The following is a 23628-nucleotide window of genomic DNA, read 5'->3' on the forward strand; positions in this document are numbered from 1 at the left end:
ACTGGACGAAAGTGACATTGTCTTCTGGATTATAATTGAAATTTTTAATAGCGGCCCACACAGCTGTTTGAGAAAATGCATTATGATTATCGTCTGCTTTAATAACTGTGTGCCTCCAGAATTTTTCTTTGTTCCTCCTGTATTTTCATCAATATTTCCTCGAAGCGTTTCTGTTGTTGAAGCATTTTTTCTTCAAATGCTTGTTTAAATCTCTCTTCTCTTTCCACTTGTTGAATTTGCTGCTTTTGCAACATGAGATTTTACTCTGCTTGGAATTGGAACAATTCATACAGTGAATCTTTGAATTTCGCATCCATCATACGAATTCAGTTTACAATTTACGCTTGTATTAAAGAAATATTCCTTAGTGGAAAAAAAAAAAAAAAAAAAAAAATCAACCAAGTTTTCTTTCCCAATTCTTTTGTTTGAAGAACAGTTTAGCAGTCCTTTTGTAACTTAATTTGTTGAATGCTATATTTCTAGTCTTACTAGAAACAATCCAGCGAAATAACATTTGTTTAACATTTTTTTATTTGCACGCGTTTTTATGTAGCAAAAATAAAATCTGTCGCTTTAAATATCCGACAAATTTGTATGGGAAAATTTTATTTTTTTTGTTTTTTTTTAAATTTTTTTTTACCCTCTTTGCCTTTTGCAGAAAAAGACTCGATGCAAAGAAAAAGAAAACCTGGTAAATTTCTCGTTTTGGTTATTTTTCCTTGTCTTTAATTGTTTTTGCTTCTGTACTTTTCAAGCATCCTATCCACACGACATCTCATGCGATGATATATTGTGTATTTTTTGCTTATATATATATGTGTGTGTGTGTGTGTGTGTGTGTGTGTGTGTGTGTGTGTGTGTGTGTGTGTGTGTGTGTGTGTGTGTGTGTATAGAATCACTTGACTATAATCTTTTGAATTTTTTAAAATCAAATTTTTTTTTAAAAATATTGAAAACAATTAAATTTAACATTTACAAAAATCATTAAAAAAACAATTTGGTTAAATTAAAAAAACAAAAACAAACAACAGAACAAAAATTAAGGGTAAAGACTCCCAGGTAACACTGGACAACTAATAACAAATACGATTGCAAAGAATCAATTCCAATTCCGGGTTCAATAAACAAGTAAACATTTTCTATCTCTATAATACAATAGAGACGATTTTCCTGCCTAGAATAAAACATTATAGCAATGCAAACAGACGCCACATATCCTAAATTCAATATAGTCACTCTACTTTCTATGTTTTTTGCATACTATCGATTTTATTCCATATCGTAAAATTCCTATATTTCTGAAGAGTCACTCTCCTAAACAAGTCATATTTACGAGGGGTAGCAGGATACTTACTCACTCATTATTTTCTCCTCTCAATCTCCTATAATTCACTGGGGCAAATTTTTCATAGTATTGCCTTATCGACAACGGGCATGATTTTATCTTTTCCCTAAATCTCATTTTCTATGAAAATAATCGTTTTTTTCCTCTTTAACTCCTTACTTTTCCAGCGATTTTATTGGCTGTTCACTTCCATTCCGCTATTTTTTACATTTGCCAGACAGTTGACTAAACAATTCTGGTTCTTCCAACATGGCGTCCTCCTCCAATACATTTGCTAACCGCAACACCATATTTTAAGATCACACATAAACTAAAACAAAAGACTGACTACATCATTTACCCAGATACAAGTAATTTACTTATGTTTTTCAAGATATTTAATCGTCGTCTACATTGCATAATCGCAGAGAATAGAGTAATTTGAAAATGAAAGTTTTGGACGCTAAAGTGTACATAGCCCGAAAAGTGGAAAAACCTTCTTTTTTTTCAAACTTTTAAGGTTCGTACTGATATTTTTATATATACTAAAAACCATTAGGGTTTATTCATTTTAAAAATTACTTTTGCAGAATAGGAACCCGTCTTTTTACAAAATTTATCCGTACTTTCATCTAATATTTTAATAAAAATATAACGTAAACACTAGAGACAACTACTAACTTTTAATTAAAAAAATTGACTAAAATACCATTAGATGCAGTATCATCATTATTAGTTTATTATATTATCATTGCTATTGTTATGGTTGTTGTTTTTTTGGGTTATTATTTTGTTGCTGATGTTTATTTTAGCATTGCTATTATTGCTAATATCTTAGCTTTTTATTTTTATTTTCTATCATTCTTTCTATTTTTTATATTATTTCGATTTTATTATTATTAGAAGTACTAGTATTCTTCGTATTTTGAGGGGTTCTATTATTTCTATTTTTTTATTACTGTCAGTATTGCAACAATTATAATTATTTTTCTTACTGCTATTACTATCAGTAATATCATTATTATTTGTATTATATTTTTATGAGTATCACTGTTCTTATTACTTTTTTATTTTTACTATTAGTAATAATATAGCTGTTAATAATAATTAGTAGTCATATTAAAATTTATTATTATTGATCTCTGGTCCCCCCTCGCCAATCTTTCACGAAAAACACCCGTCTGGCTGAATCCACTGTGAAAGATTTCCCCCACTCTATATCTGTGCTTAGATCAAAACGTGGATTCCATGAACAGAGCTTCTTTCTTAGAACTGCACGCCTGTGGAACTCTGTTCCGTCTGCCTGCTTCCCACCGGACTACAACTTGGATGTCTTCAAGTCCAATGTTAACAAATTCCTAATGAACCGCCCCCTTAAGTAAACACTTCATCAAATCTCCACACTAACGTAATGTACTTGCAATAACCCTTATCCCTGAGTGGCTTCCGGGCCTTGATAAGTGGTGATCACTGTGTAAAAAAAAAAAAAAAATCTTTACATTAATATTGCTAATATAATTTTCATGTAATATTATTTATCATTAATTCTAGGTTTGGCTTCGGCATTGAAATTTTGGCACGCAATCTGATTTCCAGGGCAATGCCGGGACACAAGTAGGCTAGTTTACCAATAGAAAAAAAAAAGCTGAGATTAATTTCTTTTTTTTTAAAATCAATTTTAGAAATAACTTACCCAAAATTCTGGGGTAAGGTCAACAGATCACCCACTCCAAAATAATCCACTCCACTGGGTTTTGAGAGGTCATCAGTGTCCATCTTTTGGTATATCCCTCCGGACAAATCACGTTTGTCACATATTAGAGGGTGGAATGGCATGAGTGACGGCTTTGTCAGCCTCATCACTGAAAAAAAAAAAAAAAAAAAAATTTTTAAATTAAGGCTTCCATTGTAATTTGATCATTATGATTCACAACTGTTTTTTTTTTTTTGTTGATTATGTTGTGGTGTGGTCCCTGGCCTTGGTAGAGACCATTTTAGATGATTATAGAATCTTTGGATATAGCCAAGAACCACGCAGACAATTGATATGAATTCATTATAAAAGTTATGTTTTAATGAAGAATATATATATATATATATATATATATATATATACACACACATATGAAAATGAAAATAAATGAATAGAAAGGTAAACAGGTAGCAAATAAAACCTAAAACATAAACAGAGTTTTATAAATGAAAAAAAGAAGGTGAAATATGAAATTTTATAAAAAATTTTATACAAGAAATAATATAAAAGTTATTTCCAGTCATTTATACAAACACGTTTGGTGAAGAAAGTTGGGCTACTAGTCACAAATCAAAATGTTCATAGTGTAAATAATGTGTATGTAAACAATATATGTATGTGAGTATTTAGCAGCACGGCATTGTGTATGTGTGTTGGTTTACCTTTTTCTTGTTAATGCAGGTATAGCTGTGAGTAGCAATTTGTTTCTCTTCACCTAACTGTTACTAGTGTAAGTCTTCACCTCATACACACAAGAATGAAGAAAGTTTGCATGTGAGTCATTAAGTCTTTTTCACCTCCTCTGTGCCTAGCACAGAGGAGTTGCGGTGTTGAGCAGACGTTCTGGAGTCCTTGGTTTGAGAATTTTCTCTTTTTTAGATTCTGGCTGTTTTTTTTTATGAGCATTCTAATTTCACATCGACTTAACATTTTCACATGGATGTATTACTTTTTAAGGTTTGAAATGATTTTCATTGAAAAATTTTGAGTTTACATGCTTCTGTGAAAACCGACTTCATGAATTTCAACAAAGCAGAGAAAGAAAACGGGTAGCAATTAAATTCATTTGCTTTTTAGGGTTTGCAGGAATCAGCACTATGTAATGTCAAATCCAGCAATTTGATTTTCATAAAATTGTTTTATGTTTCTGTTTTTTTTTTTTGTTTTTTTTTTTTAAATATTTTCAGATACTTATTTGTGGTGATTTGTTACATCAATAGCATGAAGAAGGGAAGGGACGATAATCCATGGGATTCAATCATATTCTTTGTCATATTATTTTTCAGTACTAGGACAGTTTTTTTTTTTTTTTTTTTTTTTTTACTAGGGGTGTGGGGTCACTACTCAAGGCCTGAAAGCCATTAGAGGATACGGGTTAATGAGAATTAGTTGACTGGTGAGAAAACAGATGTTATCGATAATAATGAAATTTTGTATTATTTATTTAAGAGGACGACTCAACTAGAAGTTGTTTATGTTAGACTTGAAAACAGCCAAGTTATAATCAGCTGGAAAGCAGCCATTGATGTTGTGTTCCACAAACGTGCAATTCTAGGAAAGAAACTTTGCTCATGGAATTTATGTTTGGTTGTAGGCAGAGATAGATAATAAGATAAATTGTTAGCAGTTATTGTTGCTATACGAGTGTCTTATATTATTATGGTCAAGTGTTAAGTTGAAAATCCAGTGCACTAAGATTAGCGCATGGAAAAAAATAATGATTAAGCAACTCTATTGACATTCCCTGGTAGAGGCGCCTCAGGTGATTAACGGTAAACTAATCCTTTCTCAAAGAGCCTGTGAGAGTGGAACTTTTGAGACTGAACAGGGTGGCTCACACCTCAGTTCAACAGCAACAAAGCCACTGTTGGGCTTATTGTCAGAACGCATCCCTGACGTGTCTAAAATAAGTACTAGAACTTATACCAGAGTTTTTGGGATAGACAATTAACGAGTTGGTCTTGGGCATCACCAAACCGCTGCATACCACTTTGTTATGTTTTCAAATGGTAACTTGCATACTTTGGTAATATTTAAATTGTCAGATATTTCAGTTTTTCCATAAAAACGTACTGTTTTGAGAAGAATAACATTGTTTAGTTTATTCAAACATATCTTTCATATTGAAATGTATTGGTATGTGTACATCAATTTCACATCATATTTTGGACATATTCTACTCAATATATAAACAGGTATGACCATTCTGAGTCAGGGTCAACCAGGAAGTAAGTCTGGTGTAAATGGAAACAGCACTAACCCTATGCGGGTTTAACCAGCTTCCTGTGAAGGAGAAAGTTCCATCGGAGTTTGAAATTCACATGTATGACAACGTTAGATTTTTTCAACTCTTGTAGGGAGGCGTCGACGTCCTCCTACATACAGCGCCTGGAATTCCCAAATTGGTCACCCATCTAGTACTGACCAGGCTTAACATTGTTTAACTTCAGTGATCTAATGAGAAGCAGTGTGCCAACGTGATTATGCCATGGTGTAAAACATCAAGATTATTTGGTCTGCATAGATAAAACATCTCACTATAAGGTAATAAAAGGGAAAGAAAGATAATCAAGATTGAAGTTGATAGAAATACTTCATGAAGAAGTAACCCCTTTCACACGATTCCTAATTCCCAAACTCTTCTCTCTATTCTCTCATTCTACCTTCTCTTTCTTTCCTTCTTTTTTCTATCCCCTCTCTATTGTCTTCGCTTCATTTCCCATTCCCCTTGCATTTTCGGATCACAGAAAGATTTTGTATAAAAGAATTACTATTTAAATTTTTTTTTTTTACTGGTTTCATTATAAGATACGGTCTGATGATGTTGCATTTCTAAACAAATCATAACAGAAACATGTATTCACATATGTAGCTAACAATGTTAATATACATAAAACAAATTTTTATTAATCACCGGGGATTTCAGATTTACATCTGGCAAACTACAGCGATACAATCATTATATATGTATTGTAATAAGTAGTAAAATTGTAAAAAAGCAAGAATAGATTTAAAGCTTCCAAAATTCACATTATAATTTCTACAAGCATGACATGTGGCGTCATATATATAAAGTACTAAGTAAATTTCGTTCTGACACTCTTCTGGAGGTTGAAGACAATTGCAAAGTATTCATATTATTTGGATTCATCAGACTACTGTTCTCATCTAGAATGTGATTTTCATAATGTTTTGGTCGATGTAACCTCCGACCTTCATATCCAGGTTTAAAGTTGCCTTGAACAAACATCCAGACGAGATATAGGCGATGTCGTTTTACATGACTTGTTGCACTTTGCTATTTATTGCCAATAGATTTGATTTAGTCAAACACACATTTCATGTTGAACTGCATAAACGTAAGAAAAATAAGAACGTACATAAAGATATTTTTTTCTTGCGACTATAGTTTATATCTTTGTTTACAAAATAAAGAAAACCACAAAGATATTAATGGGAAGAAAAAAAAAAAGGATTTTATTTTTTTAGCAATGTTAATATAGTCTTTGCTTGTCATTTGATATTCTGTCTCCAAATAAAACGATATCATTTCTCAAATGATATCTATATTAGACATCTACTCAAATGTGATATATGCATGATATCTTGTTTGGCTCAGATTCAGCTGTTGCCAAAATATGTACAGACATTCTGAGGCCAACTGTCGCAGATAAAAAAACAAACAAAACAAATTCCACATAAGAAAACAAACAAAAACAACAACAACAAATAAACACATACAATGATACAGTAACGTCAAGATTTGAACAAAAACAGGTACTCTTAAAATGTGCCCATTCAATCAGAGGAGGAAGGAAGGTGGAGAATCGTCATCATCATCATTAGTTTAACATCTGTTCTACATGCTGTTATGTGTTGGACGGTGTTTTTTCTTCTTTTTTTTCTAGTTGGGAGTCACCACTTATCAAGGCCCGAAGGCCACTCGAGGATAAGATTAATGAATGTAAGATGGTAGTGTAGTAATCATTAATCGTGTAAATTGGGTAGAATTTGATTATTTATGAGGACGGCTCAACAAGAACTTGTTTATATTGGATTTGAAGGCTACCATGTCGTATTCAATCGAGAAGCAGGCCAGCAGAAGTGTTCCACAGGCGGGCAGTTCTGGGAAAGAAGCTTTGTTCATGGAATCTGCATTTAGATTTAGGCACAGTTAGAGAGTGGGGGAAATCGTTTATAGTGGTTATAGCTAGTCGAGTGTTTTTTTGTGAAAGTTTGGCAAGAGGTAACCATAGATTGGAGTTCAGTCTAGCACTTGCTATGAAAATAATAGAGCAGAGACAGGCTCGAAACGTCTCTTATGTGGGGAAGAGGTTGCAGAGAGGAGAGAAGGGCATCACCTACTAAGTTTCAAAGCCAGTTTTGAACTCAATCAAGGTTGGATAGGGCGTGCTGAGCAGCTCCTGCTCAGATATGGAAACAATACGCTATTTTAGAAATTAACTTCCAAACAAACCTATCTCTGACCAGGTGTTCATCTCTTTTTTTTTATGTATGTACAACAAGAGCCTTCATTGATTTGGTCACGTTGAAAGAATGGATGAAAGCGTTTGGTTTGGTAGAAACAGAAGTTTTTTTTATAGTTTTTTTTTATTCATGTTCATCCCTTACAAAGCATATCGCCACTTGGAAGTAATGGGCTACTATTTGGGACCATGTCTAGGAAAGATTAACAAAATATTTGTTTGTTACATTTAAACTTCTGCATCTCAGTACAGCCAGAGAAGCAGGCAGCAGGAAGGGAATTCCAAAGGCTAGCTGTTCGAGGGAAGAAACTATTAGAATAGAAACTTTCTGGCATTTAGGGACAACAACAGTGAAAGGGTGAGATCTTTTTGCTAAGCGGATTTGTCGGGGATATGTACGTTGAGGAGGTACAAGTGAAACAAAGTTCATCAGAACACATTCCATTAAAATATTTGTAAAACAGGTACAGTGATGCAACATTGTGACGATGAGACAGGGGATGGAGCTTAGTTGATAAAGTGGGACCGATTAGATTGACAACTCTTTTTTGGACTTTATCTAAGAGTTAAAGTAACGTAACTTTTTTTTTTACTTATCATTGTTTCCATTCAGTCTTGAGAGACAATAGATGGGCCCGTAAGAGTAGGTGCATGTGTAATTGTGAAGCAAAGGTTGCATAATCCCCCCAAACACAACTTTCTTTGATTCCAGTGGCAAGAAATTCAGCCAGATTAGAAACAATGCTGATATAATTAGAGAGCACTTGATATCCTCAAATAGTTACCCATTTAGTACTGGTGGAGCTCAATATTGCTTAACTTCAGTGATCTAATGGGAAACAATGTGTCAACATGCTTATGCTGTATATAGACAATTTTTTTTTTACTTATATTCACCTGAAACAAGGATTCAATCAGAGCTTTCTTTCCAGCCATAAATTTAAACTGCATGTGTGAAACTATTAAAACAGCAGTGTAACTGACGATGATGAGAAGGAGGAGAAATACAGATTTAAAATGTAAAATAGGTAGGTATTGACACTAGTATTAATATATAATTGGTCCTTCTAAATATAAATCGATTTTTGGGGTGAGAGACAGCAGTGTCCAGTACTTTTGTGATTTATATATTTTCATTTTATAAAACTTTAGCTTAGTAGTTGTTACATGAACTTGCAGTTTTAATGTCTAGGTTGTGAGTTCAAATCTTGAAAGCGTTGGTAAGCTCGAAGTGTCTACGAGTTAAGCTTCAGCATTCTTACCTTGCAACATGGCATAGATAGAAGGGCCCAAGGTAAGCAGTGAAGACGAGACGAACAGATAGGCGATTCAGTTGATAAACTACCCGACTTGGGTTCTAGTGGAATGAGAGTCAAATTGCAATTATCCCACTACACTATATGCATTTCTTCCTCCCAAACACATGAAAGTGCGCCACCATTGCCGTTTCCTAAAACTTGAGATATTTACAAGCAGAGTGACAGAAATTCTCATGTATTTTTTGTAGGTATTTAATCTCAACAGTTGATGGTGGTGGTGGTGGTGGGGGGCAATGTTGACACCACCATCGGTGTGAAAACAGAGGAGGTAACATTCCTAGTTTTATAAGGCAAAATGGCAATTGTACATTATAAAAAGCTCTTGGCCTTTATATATATATATATATATATATATATATATATATATATATTTCTCTCCCTCATATATATATATATATATATATATATATATATGAGGGTAGTGACATCACAGATAAGTATGTCTAATATCGTTGTTGTTTTTGGGACATCACATAAGAGATTATATAATATATATATATATGCATCAATAAATGATTTGATTCATTTGACTAATTAAGGTAAGGATATAATTACCTTTCGTTGATATTTATATTTCTCTGTTGGATCATCATGAAAATGTACACCGATCATGACAATTCGAAGATATAAAAAGCATATTTATTGCGCAATGTGCATTTTATGGGTACAAAACACCTTTCCCTCCTCTAAAACAAAGACATAAACATATGGCATCAGAGAGAAAAGAAACCAAGCAAATTTGATCCTTATAGTAATAGATTAGTTACCGCATGTCAATATTACATTAGTATACAATTAAAATATTACCTGCCTCTGTGTACCTAAAACTAAGCAAAACTTCCATGAACAAGGTTTTTTTCCGAGAAATTCCCCATCTGTGAAATGCAATATCATGTGATTGCTTTATAGCTGATCACAACATGATCATCGTTTTTAAGTCCAATGTTGACAGATTCTTGTCGAGCCGTCTAGCTAAATAATTCAATTCTGACCATTACATCTATTGCTTCCAATCATTTGAAGCTGTTGCTCAGCACCAATTGACAATCTCATTATCTTTATCCTTAAGTTGCTTTTGGACTATGATAAGCGGTGACATTTAATCTGTATAGTAATAGTAGATCTGTATCTATTTTCTATCTATTATTCTACTATTATATAAAAAAGAACTTTGTGTGTGTGTATGGGTGTGTGAGTTCTTTCCCTACGGACTTAGAAACGGCTGGGTCGATTTTTGTGAGATTTCACATGAAGATACTTTATGTGCCTGACAATGTTCTTAGATAGGTTTTGTATCGAAATGTCTTTGATAAGTATCAATGATTTAAATAATCCAATGAAAAAAAGAACAGGCGATTTCGACCAAAGTTAACACCTTACACAGCCTAACAGAAGTGTGTTTGAGAAGTTTTATTACCACACAAGCCAAAAAGCCAGACGTATAAAATCAACAGCAAATTCTTTGATATGGCAGGGGCACATTCGAAATGAATGTTTCTGTTTAAAACACAACTGAAGCACGATTCTTTACTTTTGCATTTTAAACTTTAATGCAAGCCATCTATATATAAAAAATAATTTTATAAAATCAATTCTACAAATCTCTATACTGCAATGTAGACTGCAATATATTATGAACTAAGTCACTGTGGGAAGGCATGTGGAGCTTCTTCCAGATGCACTGCAATGGGTTCCTGATTAGAGCAGGCAATCAATCAATTTGATTGAAAAATGGACGATTTCACCGATTTTAATGACAATAAAAATATGCGAGCATGAAACATTCGTTGATCATCATTCAATCCCGGGCAACGTTGGGTCCCTACTAGTGAATCATATAAAAAATACAGCTGAATAATATGAGGAAGATTATTAACAACTACAATTAAAAAAGAGGGTGACGTCAGGAGTCAGATGACTTCTATTTTTGGGCAAGTGAAGTGTTTTTGAGTTTGGGATTTTGTCTGCAACGGCTGTCTGTCAGACAATGGCTAGGATACTCAAAACCGATCATCTTTCATAAAGATTGAATTTTCTAAAGAAGCCAATAAACTGTGTAAATTTATTCATGACGTCATTTCCAGCGTGATTGAAAAACAATTTTTTTTTTTTTTTTTCAAATTAAAGGCGATGGATAGGTAGGTCAACAACTCATTGACAGACAAGAATAGAGTCCATCGTATCATGGGACGAACAACCCATATCCAACAATACTTTAGTTGTTACTAGCGGGGGTGCCCGGCGTTGCCCGAGTGTTTGTAGGTGTGTGTGTGTGGGGGGGGTAGATCAAAACAAAAATAATAAGCGAAGTAATAACCCTATTTAAATATTAAAAAAAATGAACAAAAAACAAACAAAAAAAAAAACAGCGTAAAAAGTTTTGGGAGGGAGGTAGACTTGAACCCGAAGCTTTGAAGTTAATAGTCTGATGACATAGCATGACGCCACAAAGGTAGGGACTTGAGGACAGTCGAAAATAAGCGTTTTAAAAATGCAGGTGGTTTTCTAGGTCACGCCATAGCAGAGAAAACGAATTCACAGCGCAAATTTTGTAAGATAAAAGTTGCTGAAATAAAAGATATTTATGACGCTGTTTCGTAAATCATAGATATTATAATCTAAGGAGTATATAAAAAGTTCTAAGACATAGTAACCCCCCTGGAGAACCTGCTCCAAAACAACCTTTGCTGGACATACACAAAAAATGCATACACACACACACAAACATTTTTGCTTTTATATATATAGATTACAGGTTAATATTATTTTAGTAAAAAGAAATTTTATTTCACTAATCGATAGTGAAGATATTTTAATTAAAAACTGGGATTAACAATCTTGTGCTATTAACAATAATGTTTATGGCTATGTAATGTTGAAACACAGACTATTGATATATCTGCTACTAGTCTCTTGCTCCTAGACAAGGTTCAAAAGAGAGTCGCCAATCTGATAGGCCCTGAACTGGCATCTAAGCTTCAGCCTCTTTTCCATTGACGAAATGTTGCATCCCTCTGCCTGTTCTACAAGTATTTTAATGGTGAATGCTCTGACGAACTGCAAGCACTTGTGCCCCCACGATGTAAATACCCTCAACAAACCCGACAGGCAGTTAAATCCCACCCCCACACAATAGAGATGCCTAGATGTAAAAAATCTTTCTACTCCAGTAGTTTCTTGCCCAGAACCGCTAGACTCTGGTCCCTGCATCCCCAACTGTTCTGACGTGCAGAAGTTCAAGTGTAATGTAAACTGAAATCTTGCTACCCAAATCCCTACATAGTACCCCAGTAGTTGTTGCCCCTGATAGTAGCGCCCTACACCAAAGTGGCAATGTGCCTTGTTTGGGGTGAAAATGTAATAAAAAAAAAAAAAAAAAAAAATACCAGCAAACTTAATAACTCGCAGGTCACCTAACATTACTCTATTGTAAAATATGTTTACATATATTTTAATTTATGCAAATTTCGTATTTATTATCATAGAGCCAATTCTCTATTGATTATTATATTGTACCCAATATATGGTAGTGATTTCAAAGCAAAAAAAGAAAAAATGGCTTAGGTGCCATCAGCTAGAATCTAAACCGAAACATTTAGCTCTTCAGCATTATTGCTACCATGTGCCCGAAGAATACATTCATATCAAAACTTTACAAATTAATGCAAGTTAAATGTATAAATGTATATTTGTGCAAGCATGAAGAATACATATTAAGTTGACTTTGGCCAAATTTCAATTTTTAAATATTTACCCTTTATTAGCTCTTTTTTCCAGGTCAAATTACCCCATATGTCAAATTGACAGAGTAGTTTGGTAGAGACTGCTCTTCAGACAGACAAATTCAATTTTATAATATACTAGCGGGGGTACCCGGCGTTGCCCGGGTGTTTCGAGGTGTGTGTGCTTTTAAATCAAAAAGAAACACTGGGGTAAAAAAAAGTTTTGGTAAAGGTAGGATCGAACCTGAAGCCCTGAGGCGAAGTAAGAAAATAAAATGTAAAAAAAAAAACATGACACGTTAACCGTTTGGCCAGCAAGAATGAGTTACTGAAAGACATTTGAATTTATTCAAGTAAGAAGAAAATTGACAGGTGCCCGCACTTAATAACGTCAAGTGGAAGTCGTAGTGTGAGCGTTACAACGACGTAAGCATAGCTATTCAGCAGTTAACATTTTCTGAGGGACAGTCTTTAATGAGGTCAATAACCCGGTTTGTTTGTTTTTGCCCAACTTTGGGGAAAACCAGCTTCTCCGTTTATTAGGGGAGTGTCTCGAAATGAAAGCAACTGTCTGATATGACGGTGATAAGCCAACATTGACCAAACATTAAATCGCTTTCTGGAGACCATGGGCCAGAGATTCAAATCGAGTTTCGCTTTTTTTATACCGAAAAATGAAAGCAACACGCGCCGATCTGAAAATGTGCAATATTTAACGTTTCAAAGTCGGCCAAATTAAATAGACAGGTGACCCCCGTTGTTAACTCGTAGATATTAAAATTTTTTTTTTTTTTTTAGACGGCATATAAAAAGTTTTAAGAATGAGCGACCCCCCCCCCCGGAAAAAAGCCTTTAGCGGACATACACAAAAAGCGAATATACATACACATTTTCGCTTTTATATATATATATATATATATATATATATATATATATATATATATATATATATATATATATATATACAGATTTAATCATAAAACAGTTAAAAAATATACAATTTAAACGAAAATCTGAAAAACATGAAGTTTCATTTTAGTCTAAATTATAACAGTTTTGTTATTTACTTAAACTCATATTGCAAAAGCAGTTACAACAATTTTTCATTACAATAAAAACGATGTTAGATTAAATCTAACACTGGCAATCTATATAATATTCTGCTTGTTCCTTCCTTACTCCATATGTTACATTTTGAAAATGGCCAAATAAAATTTTTGAAAGCCAAACTATTTAAAAAAAAAAAAAAGGGCCAAATTCATGAAATTTAGCTTTAAAAAGATCAATCTGGCAACTCTGAACAAGAATATAAGTGACTTCCCTCTTATGTAGTTGTGTAATAAATTGCGAACAGACGGGCTTACCTGACAAACGCTCGAGGTGTGCACTCTGCAAAGCGGGAACGTCCAAAGAAAAATGGCAAGATGGCGGCGGCCGGTTAATATTGCCAAGTAATCACGCAAAATCTCGTGTTCTCTCGCACACACGAGAGTTCAGCTTAGCATAAAAACGGGTCACTGTGAGCAAGAAGGGGGAAGGAAAAACGTAGTCAAGACAAAGACGACGCTTCTGACGACTGAGAAGAAAAAAGAAGAAAAAGAGCAAGAAGTAGAAGAGGAAGAAGAGAACGATACATGAGAGGACAAGGTGTGTGCGGTTTTGAGTAAATCGAAACAGACAGAAAAAAAAACTCTGATTACAAGCTATCTCGGCTTTGGTATGGAGAAATTTAACATCAGATTAATTCCGGAATTCGATGGCTCCCCCACTCGTCCCTCGGTGGTCGAATGGCTGGAAAAGGCTGAGCGCGTTTGCCGGTTGTGCAAGATTAAAGACCCAGCTATGGTTATCCCATTGAGACTCACTAAAGGGGCTTATGCCGTGTACCAGCAGCTAGGGGAGGATCCGACCATGGAGCAGATTACACAAGCGCTATACGGGGCATTTGGTACAGACCCTTTTGTCGCCTGGAGGCAGTTTTCCGAACGCCGACTTGGGCCGGGGGAGACAATGGATGTCTACATGGCCGACTTGAAAAAGCTTGCCACTCCCTTCGGCGGTGCAAGTGATCGCATATTGGCATGCGCCTTTTTGTCGGGACTTCCGGATGAGGCAAGTAGACTGCTGCGAGCATCGTCAAGACTCACTGAGATTGGATTGGAGGAGTTATTGGCGAGAGCACGAAACATCTTGAAGACGATCGAGAACTAGTCTCCGCAGCTGTTGACACTCTGGACTCGCCAACGAAGGGTCTACGATGCTATACCTGTGGTGGCCCCAACCACTTTTCCAGAGACTGCAAAAGCGGTACAAGGCGCACCCCTAATTATGGAACACGACAAGTAATACGGTGTCACCAATGCAATAAGCCAGGCCACATAGCGCGGAATTGTCCGGGAAACGGGCAAGGGGAGGACGCCGCAGTGCTAGCACCCTCCCCAACGTGGCATTGAACAAAGCGCTGCCTGCAGTAACAGTTCAAGTTGATGGATGTGAACGTTCAGCGCTGGTTGACACCGGCTGTGCCCAAACCCTTCTTCGAAAGCAATATTGCGCCACATGGAACAAACGAAGGATCCCTGTACTTACTGTCGGCCAAGGCTCATTGGTGTGTTGTGGGGTCAGCGTTGTTCATATCAGCATTGGCAATGGCTCTCCGGTTGCTGTGACGGTGTTAGTGGTCGATGGGGAGCTGCTCGGATATGACCTTCTCCTTGGAATGGACGCTATCACACAGCTAGGCGGAATTACTGTGAACGGCGCCGGTGATGTGAGCTTCTCTCGACCAAACAAACAAATGTGTGCAGCAATCACTCTCGATGAGCCCGACTTCCATGCAGAATACGATAAGGGCACAAACACTTGGACAGCGTCCTGGAAATGGGCAGGCGACCAGCCACCAGTGTCATTGCGGAATCGACTTACAGAGTATCCCCCTCCTGCGTGGCTTAGGGGGCAGTACGAGGCAGAACTTCAAGTGTGGCTGGATAATGGCTGGTTAGTTCCATACCCAGAGGATGAGCTCAGGCCCCCGCAGAGGCTAATTCCCCTGATGGCTGTCAGACAAGAGAACAAGCAGAAAGTTCGACCTGTTCTTGATTACCGGGAACTTAATGAATACGTTGACCCACACACTGCGGGGGCTGATGTCTGTGCTCATAAACTACGGGAGTGGCGGCGGCAGGGTGCGAAAGCAGCCATACTGGACTTGCGAAGAGCGTACTTGCAAATACGTGTTGAGAAATCGCTGTGGCTGTTCCAGACGGTGGTGATCAAAGGAACTCGCTATTGCTTGACCAGGCTAGGATTCGGCCTGAATGTAGCCCCTAACATCATGACAGCAATCATGCAGGCGATCCGGCGTCAAGATGAAGCGGTGCAACATGCGATATCGTCGTATATAGACGACATTTTTGTCAATGAGAGCCTCCTGTCTGCCCAGGCGGTCAAAGAACACTTCGAGCACTTCGGATTGTCGTGCAAGAAGCCGGAGCGGCTACAGGACGGGGCGAAAGTGCTCGGACTGCAGGTGAGCGGAAGTGCAGATGGCCTTCAATGGGGAAGGAGTGGTGAAATCCCGGAAATCCCATCTACCATCACACGTCGGAGCACGTTTGCCATTTGCGGAAAATTGGTGGGTCACTTCCCTGTGTGTGGGTGGCTCCGAGTGGCTGTAGCGGCCATAAAGCGACGGGCAACTTCTATGTCAACTGGATGGGACGATGAGGTGCATGATCCTGCCCTGCGAAGCATGCTGGTGGAAGTTGTGGCCAGAGTGACCAATGATGACCCTGTACGGGGGAGCTGGTGCGTCGATGGGAGTGAATTTACAGTTTGGGTAGACGCCAGCTCACTTGCCCTTGGCGTTGCTCTGGCGGTCGACGGAAGATAATAGAAGATGCCTGCTGGCTTCGGCCGGAGAATGACGCCAAGCATATAAACCTAGCTGAACTCGATGCTACACTGAAAGGAGTCAATCTAGCGCTTCAGTGGCAGGCTAGAATCCTTCAAATCATCACGGATTCTACGTGTGTGCATCGGTGGATGACCAATGCCTTGAACGGAAAAGCATGTCTGACAACGAAGGCGTCGGCCGAAATGTTGATCCGGAGGCGGCTTGCTACCCTAACCAAAACCACTAAGGAATACGACTTGGTCATAGATGTGACACTGGTGCAGTCCTGTTTGAATCAGGCGGATCGTCTGACCAGAGTGCCACGCCGTTGGCTAGACCTGCCAAAAGAAGTGAACGAGTCAGCACCTGTAAATTGCGCTGCAGTGGGACATAGACTCAGCCCGGAGCATATTAATGATGTCCATTGCCAAAGCGGGCACCCCGGTGTAAACCGAACGCTTTACTTCGCCAGATTGGTTGACCCCTCTGTGTCTCGGAGGGCTGTGAAATCTGTTGTGGGAAGCTGCAACACCTGCCGATCGATCGACCCAGCACCTGTCCGGTGGAACAAGGGAATACTCAGTGTGAAGCGTAATTGGGATAGGATTGCGATGGACATAACGCACTACAACGGGAGGCATTTTTTGACGCTTATCGACTGTGGACCATCTAGGTTTTCATTGTGGCGGCCCCTTTGCCAGCAGGACGCGGCTGCCATTATCCATGAGTTGGAAGGTGTGTTCCTCAAGCGTGGCCCTCCTTCTGAGATACTCACCGACAATGGCCCCGCTTTTGTTAGTGAGCCGTTTAAACAGTTTGCAGATGGCTGGGGTGTCCATCTGCGTTTTCGGTGTGCCCATGTTCCCAGTGGAAACGGGACTATTGAACGCAATCACAGAACTGTTAAGACAATCGCAGCGCGGAAGGGGTGTACGGTACCTGAAGCAGTCTATTGGTACAACGTCACCCCTAAGGACGATGTTTCACCCTCCACCGCGCCAGCCAACGCGCTACATACATACCGTGTCAGGGTGAGAGGTTTGGAGAGCAGCTCACTACCCGAACCGGAGCCACCACAAAAGAACATAAAAGAGGGAGATGTCGTCTGGGTTAAAAAACCCTGAGGCCAGTGCACGACTCGCTACGGAACCGGTCATGTCACTGAAGTGATCAGCCCGCAGGCGGTGCGAGTTGATGGAGTACCTCGTCATATTAAAGACTTAAGATCAGTATTCCAAATGCAGCTGCCGCTTGACGAAGATAGTGAAATTGAATCCGTGACCAGCGACCCATCATTCTGGTTCATGACGGCTTCAACGCACAGCGACACTGAGAGTGGTAGCCTTCAAAGTACTGACCCTCCTGCTGATGATGAAGACCCGGACAGTGATACTGCGATGCTCAGCTTTAGGTTCGCCGACCTTCGTGTCACGGAAGACAGCGCAGACGATGATGAAGCCCCGAATCCCCCTCTCCGAAGAAGCACTCGAAGAAAAAGGCCACCGCCTCCCTGCTCTTTCTGTGATAATGAGATCAGGGGGGAGTGTGTAATAAATTGTGAACAGACGGGCTTACCTGACAAACGCTCGAGGTGTGCACTCTGCAAAGCGGGAACGTCCAAAGAAAAATGGCAAGATGGCGGCGGCCGGTTAATATTGCCAAGTAATCACGCAAAATCTCGTGTTCTCTCGCACACACGAGAGTTCAGCTTAGCATAAAAACGGGTCACTGTGAGCAAGAAGGGGGAAGGAAAAACGTAGTCAAGACAAAGACGACGCTTCTGACGACTGAGAAGAAAAAAGAAGAAAAAGAGCAAGAAGTAGAAGAGGAAGAAGAGAACGATACATGAGAGGACGAGGTGTGTGCGGTTTTGAGTAAATCGAAACAGACAGAAAAAAAAACTCTGATTACAGTAGTTTCGTTTTCGAACATCATTATAATACATGATCGTTGTTGTAATGGCGTGAGAAAGGAACTCTTAGTAATTTCAACATGCAGTAATTCTTCACTGATGAAAGAAATCAGTGAAACCTAATGTAAAAAGAGAACATTTTAAAGAAATAAGGCAAAATAAAAAAAATATTCTCTGCCAAGAGATGCTGGACTGAAAGAGTAAATTAAAGATTGTCTCTAACAATGAGATTTTATTATTTGTATTGAACTATGTAGCACAATATTACTTTCTGAATATTTATCTGTATATTAATACGATAGCATGTGTGTTATTTTCTGTGTCACGCTTACATCCGGGTCGTTTAATTTCTATGTATTTCCATTTCTTGTCATAAATAATTTTACCAAGAATTCTTCATAACTTTTGGTTTTCGTTTCGATTATAGCTGATGGCACTTAAATCATCTATTTTTTTTTTATAAATAATTTTATCAAGAATTCTTCATAAGTTTTGGTTCCGGTTTCAATTATGGATGAAGAAACTCAAGTTTATATATATATATATATATATATATATATATTCATACGTTTTTATTTAAGTTTCGATTCAAGCTAATGCACCCAATTCATATAGATATATATATATTTTTTATTTTTAAAATCACAACTTTATATTATATAAAAATCGATAGAGCATTAAGTCTATAATAATATATACAAAATCTGCAAGTATTAAAATATCATATTTAAGCGTACTTTATGACCGGGCTTTGTCGGGCGTTCGTGCTAGCTTAGATAAATACTTTTGCAGTTTTAACAAAAAAGCTACAATAACATCTGCGCGTCTCCATTTACACTGAACATCTACAGAATGTCAACATCAATATATTACATATGAATGAGTCTCCTGTGAAATTTCCACAGGTCCCACTAGTTCGTACTTATTAATTCATCTCATTTGGATCAGTTCTATATTTCAAATACAATGGACACTATTTTCATAGAAGAACTAATAAACCCATATTTTCATAAGAATGTTAATAAACTGATAGTTACTGAGTGTTATTGTTTTTCTGTAAAAAAAATAAGTTAATTTTCGTGCTATCCAGAAAAATATCAGCTTTATCAAAACATATTTGTTGATTGAATATATTTCTCATTCCGTGGAATTTCCACAGATCCTGCTAGTATTATAATAATCTACTTTTCATCGACTTACACGATATGTCTCGAGTATAAGAGTTAATAGAATGGTATGATTGCCAACAGTTCAATGCAACAAACTAAGTTTGGTTATTTATGAGATGGTTCACAACAAGTACCTGTTGACATTGGATTTCAAAACTAGCAAGTTGTAGTTTTGCAGTGAAGCAGTCTTGTGGTAATGTGCTCCAGACAGAAAGTCCTTGCAAAGAAGCCTTGTTAATAGAAATTCCTCCTGATGCTAGATATATGGACAAAGAAAGGAAATCATTTTTTTCTATTTTTTTTTGAGACAAATTCTTGCTTTGAATGTCACATGTGAAACAACAAACTTAATAACAAGTGATACACTATTAAAAAATATAAAAACTGTTAAAAACACTTTTGTAACTTTAGAACGCCATTTTAGACACATTTAGTCATTATAATAAAATCCTACATTTCATCCTAGGAGCAACATCATCACAATCGCAACCATCTTTAGAGGAAGTAGTTCCTATTTTTCCCTTTAAATATCGTCCTCCTACCACCCCTGTCATCACCATGAGGAATTCTACACTTTCAACAGATATGGAGTTTCACCCTTCGTAATGGATCATAAACTCATAGACATAACATAATCTTTCCCTTTTCTGATCCAAAAATAATAAAGTCTCCCCAGACTAATTCTGTTCGATCTGATTAGCTGACCTCTGACCATTCCTATATTCCAGATTAACGGTATTCACATGCTAAATGAATGCTAATGTACCATTCAAATATGACATCACAATAATACCTACTTTTGCTCTCTGAGTAAATTGCTATGTTCATTTTCTTACATTTAATGGCGTAAGTTTGCATTTCCTCTCTCTGTTCCCTCCTATCTCTCTCTGTAAATATTCTTCCAAACTCTCTCTCTCTCTCGCTCACTTGTTACTTTTACATTTCTTTATGGTGATGCTGAAGAAAAAACAACAAACATTTATTTTCTCTCACTCGCTCACTTTGTACATTTGTTCTAGTAATTAATTACATTTTTTTTTTCAGACGTAGTTATGTTTTTTAATATACTTTATTTAAACCTGCGCAATCTATTACAATCAACGTCGAATTAAAAATAAATGTTTTCTGGATTCTCGACATTGTGCACATGTTAGTTTATTTTTTTATGAGTGTGGGGTAAATTTGTACATTAAGTCCACCTCCACAATTTCCTTTAGAAGGACGACTTGAATAGGTTTTCAACTATGCTGATCAAGAAAATCTCATTCAAATTCTATGGAGACAAGTACTTATAGAGATATAAAGACCTGTATTATGCACTGTATTCACTGGCTGCCAGGTTTGCATGTGCGTGCGATAAACAAATCTACTTCTTTCTCACCGACACTGCCCCCCACCCCATTTTTTTTTTTTTTTTTTTTGCATCTGCGGGCGGGTAATCTGACGATTATCGCGGTTAAATTTGAGGGAATTATTTTACCCCCCCCCAAAAAAAAACAAAATGAAAGTTGTTTTTTACATGGTAATGTGGGAGCGGGTCTATTCTTAATTTGGGGAGATCGGTGGTGTCTATTCCTAAAGCCAGGAGTTTGGGATGTCTATTCCAAACGCCATTCCTCTTAACATGACAATACTCAAAGAAGTGAAGTGAAGTGAAAAAAGTCGTAATTGTTTTGTTTTTCACGTTAAAAAAAGACAACATAAAACTGGAATTTACTTTAATACTATTGGTGGAAGAGTTTAAAAGAGGAAAACTTGAACAACAAATGGAAACAGCTAGGACTGCGACCACTGATTTTGATCACTCTAAACAGTTCATTTACATTGAGAATCTCTAACCTCTAAAACTTCTGTTTTTTACTTTCCATTATTATTCTAATGGACCATTTTTCATACATTTATTAATTCATACTGATTTACACATTCTCTTAATTGCTTTCTTTAAATTAAAAACAGTACCTCCATGTTATCGCCCCAAACCAGCACTAATCGCCAGTGAAAGAAAGATTATTTCATTTCAGCCATGGCCACCAGCGTCCGCAACTGTTCAGGGATGGCAGTAACCACCAACAATGGTAGTTTACTTTTTTGCAGTGGGGGGGGGGGTGCAGGCTTCCACCAGGCAGCACTGGTTAACAGGCCCTGCTAGTTCTAAAATATACATAGAATATTATATTATTTCAAAATATGCATAGAATATTATATTATTTCAAAATATGCATAGAATATCATATTATTTCAAAATATGCATAGAATATCATTATTTCAAAATATGCATAGAATATTATATTATTTCAAAATATGCATAGAATATTATATCATTTTAAAATATACATAGATTATTATATCATTTTAAAATATACATAGATTATTATATCATTTTAAAATATACATAGAATATTATATCATTTTAAAATATGCATAGAATATTATATTATTTTAAAATATGCATAGAATATTATATTATTTTAAAATATGCATAGAATATTATATTATTTTAAAATATGCATAGAATATTATATTATTTTAAAATATACATAGAATATTATATTATTATAAAATATGCATAGAATATTATATTTTAAAATATGCATAGAATATATTTTAAAATATACATAGAATATTATATTATTATAAAATATGCATAGAATATTATATTATTATAAAATATGCATAGAATATTATATTATTATAAAACTAGCAGGACCTGTGGAAATTACACAGGGGACTCATTCATATGTAATCTACTGATGTTGGCATTCTGTTGATGTTCAATGTAAATGGAGACGCTCTGATATTAATGTAGCTTTTTTAAAACTGCAAAAGTATTTATCTAAGCTAGCACGAACGCCCGACAAAGCCATGTCGTTTCTTCATCCATAATCAAAACCAAAACTTATGAAGAATTCTTGATAAAATTATTTATAAAAAAAATTGATGGCTTAAGTGCCATCAGCTATAATCGAAATGAAAACCAAAAGTTATGAAGAATTCTTGGTAAAATTATTTATGACAAGAAATGGAAGTACATAGCAATTAAACGACCTGGATGTAAGCGTGATACAGCAAATAACACACGCTATCTTATTAATATATAGAATCTCTAAATTCTTCAGTTATAACATTCTGTTTTAACACAAGACCGCCATGTTCTGCTGATTGAGACCGGATTTTTTTTTTATCTGGAAAAGCTTTTGGACTGGATTTGTAGCTACATTTTCCTATTACAAGGATGGCTCTACACTCAAGCCCAGACATAATGTTTAGTATTATTATTTATTGATTTTAATCTGTTTAAGAGGAAAAAAAGTGGTGTAAAACCGTTCTGTTTGGGGAATTTTATTTTACCTGTCCTGAGATGGGTATTCTTCTAATTGAAATTGGAGGATAGGTAGCTTTAGCGTTAAATACCTCCCAAAAGATTTAATAGATTGTAAAAAAGACTAAAAAAAAACAAAAACAATGGATCAAATCAGATGAAATATCTATAATGAAAACTCAGAAACCAAAGCATCGTTCAAACGGACAAATATTACCTTATCTTCTCATAATAAAGCAAATGCGTATCAAATGTATGATGAACCAATGAATCAATTGATCACGTACGGTGTCATTATGCATCGATAACAAAAAAGCCTCAGTTTCAGAATCGTAAAAGAGAAACATTAATGAAAATGCTGTAATCTATCTGGTCATGGTTCTCTAATTTAGAAAGAGAAAGCCAGAACCAATGAAATGTCAGCAATCTCTGATGAAACAACCAGCTTTAAACAAGAATAAAAAAGATCAAATGTTATATCAAAAGCCAACCATAAAAATACGAGCATAATTTTATGAATTTCACCTAATTCATGTGCATAGGTCAAGTGGGATGGGTTCCTTTGTCTTTGTAATGGGATATTGTACAACTTGATAGGATTCAAAAATTGATTTTTTTTGCAGAAATGTATTGCCTGTTTCTGAACACGTCTATACAAAGTAAGCAATCCATATTATATTTATTTTACTCTGTCCATCCATTTTTTTTTCTTGGAAACTACTGGGCCA

General features: G+C 36.3%; 1 protein-coding gene across 5 annotated transcripts in view; it reads right to left on the reverse strand.

The window, feature by feature from the left end:
- Positions 1–23628, reverse strand: part of LOC145296697 (trafficking protein particle complex subunit 13-like) — a 761029-nt gene that overhangs the window by 196367 nt on the left and 541034 nt on the right. For 4 of the 5 annotated variants that reach the window (XM_080142667.1, XM_080142670.1, XM_080142671.1 and 1 more), the window contains exon 2: positions 3018–3186. In XM_080142667.1, coding sequence (XP_079998793.1) covers positions 3018–3186 — 169 coding nt within the window. Of the gene's footprint in view, positions 1–3017; positions 3187–8826; positions 8932–23628 lie in introns of those variants that run through there. The other variant, XM_080142669.1, reaches the window with a different exon arrangement.

Source organism: Euprymna scolopes, chromosome 17 (assembly GCF_053919585.1).
Source record: "Euprymna scolopes isolate OS-2025 chromosome 17, ASM5391958v1, whole genome shotgun sequence".
Classification (NCBI taxonomy): Eukaryota; Metazoa; Mollusca; class Cephalopoda; order Sepiida; family Sepiolidae; genus Euprymna; species Euprymna scolopes.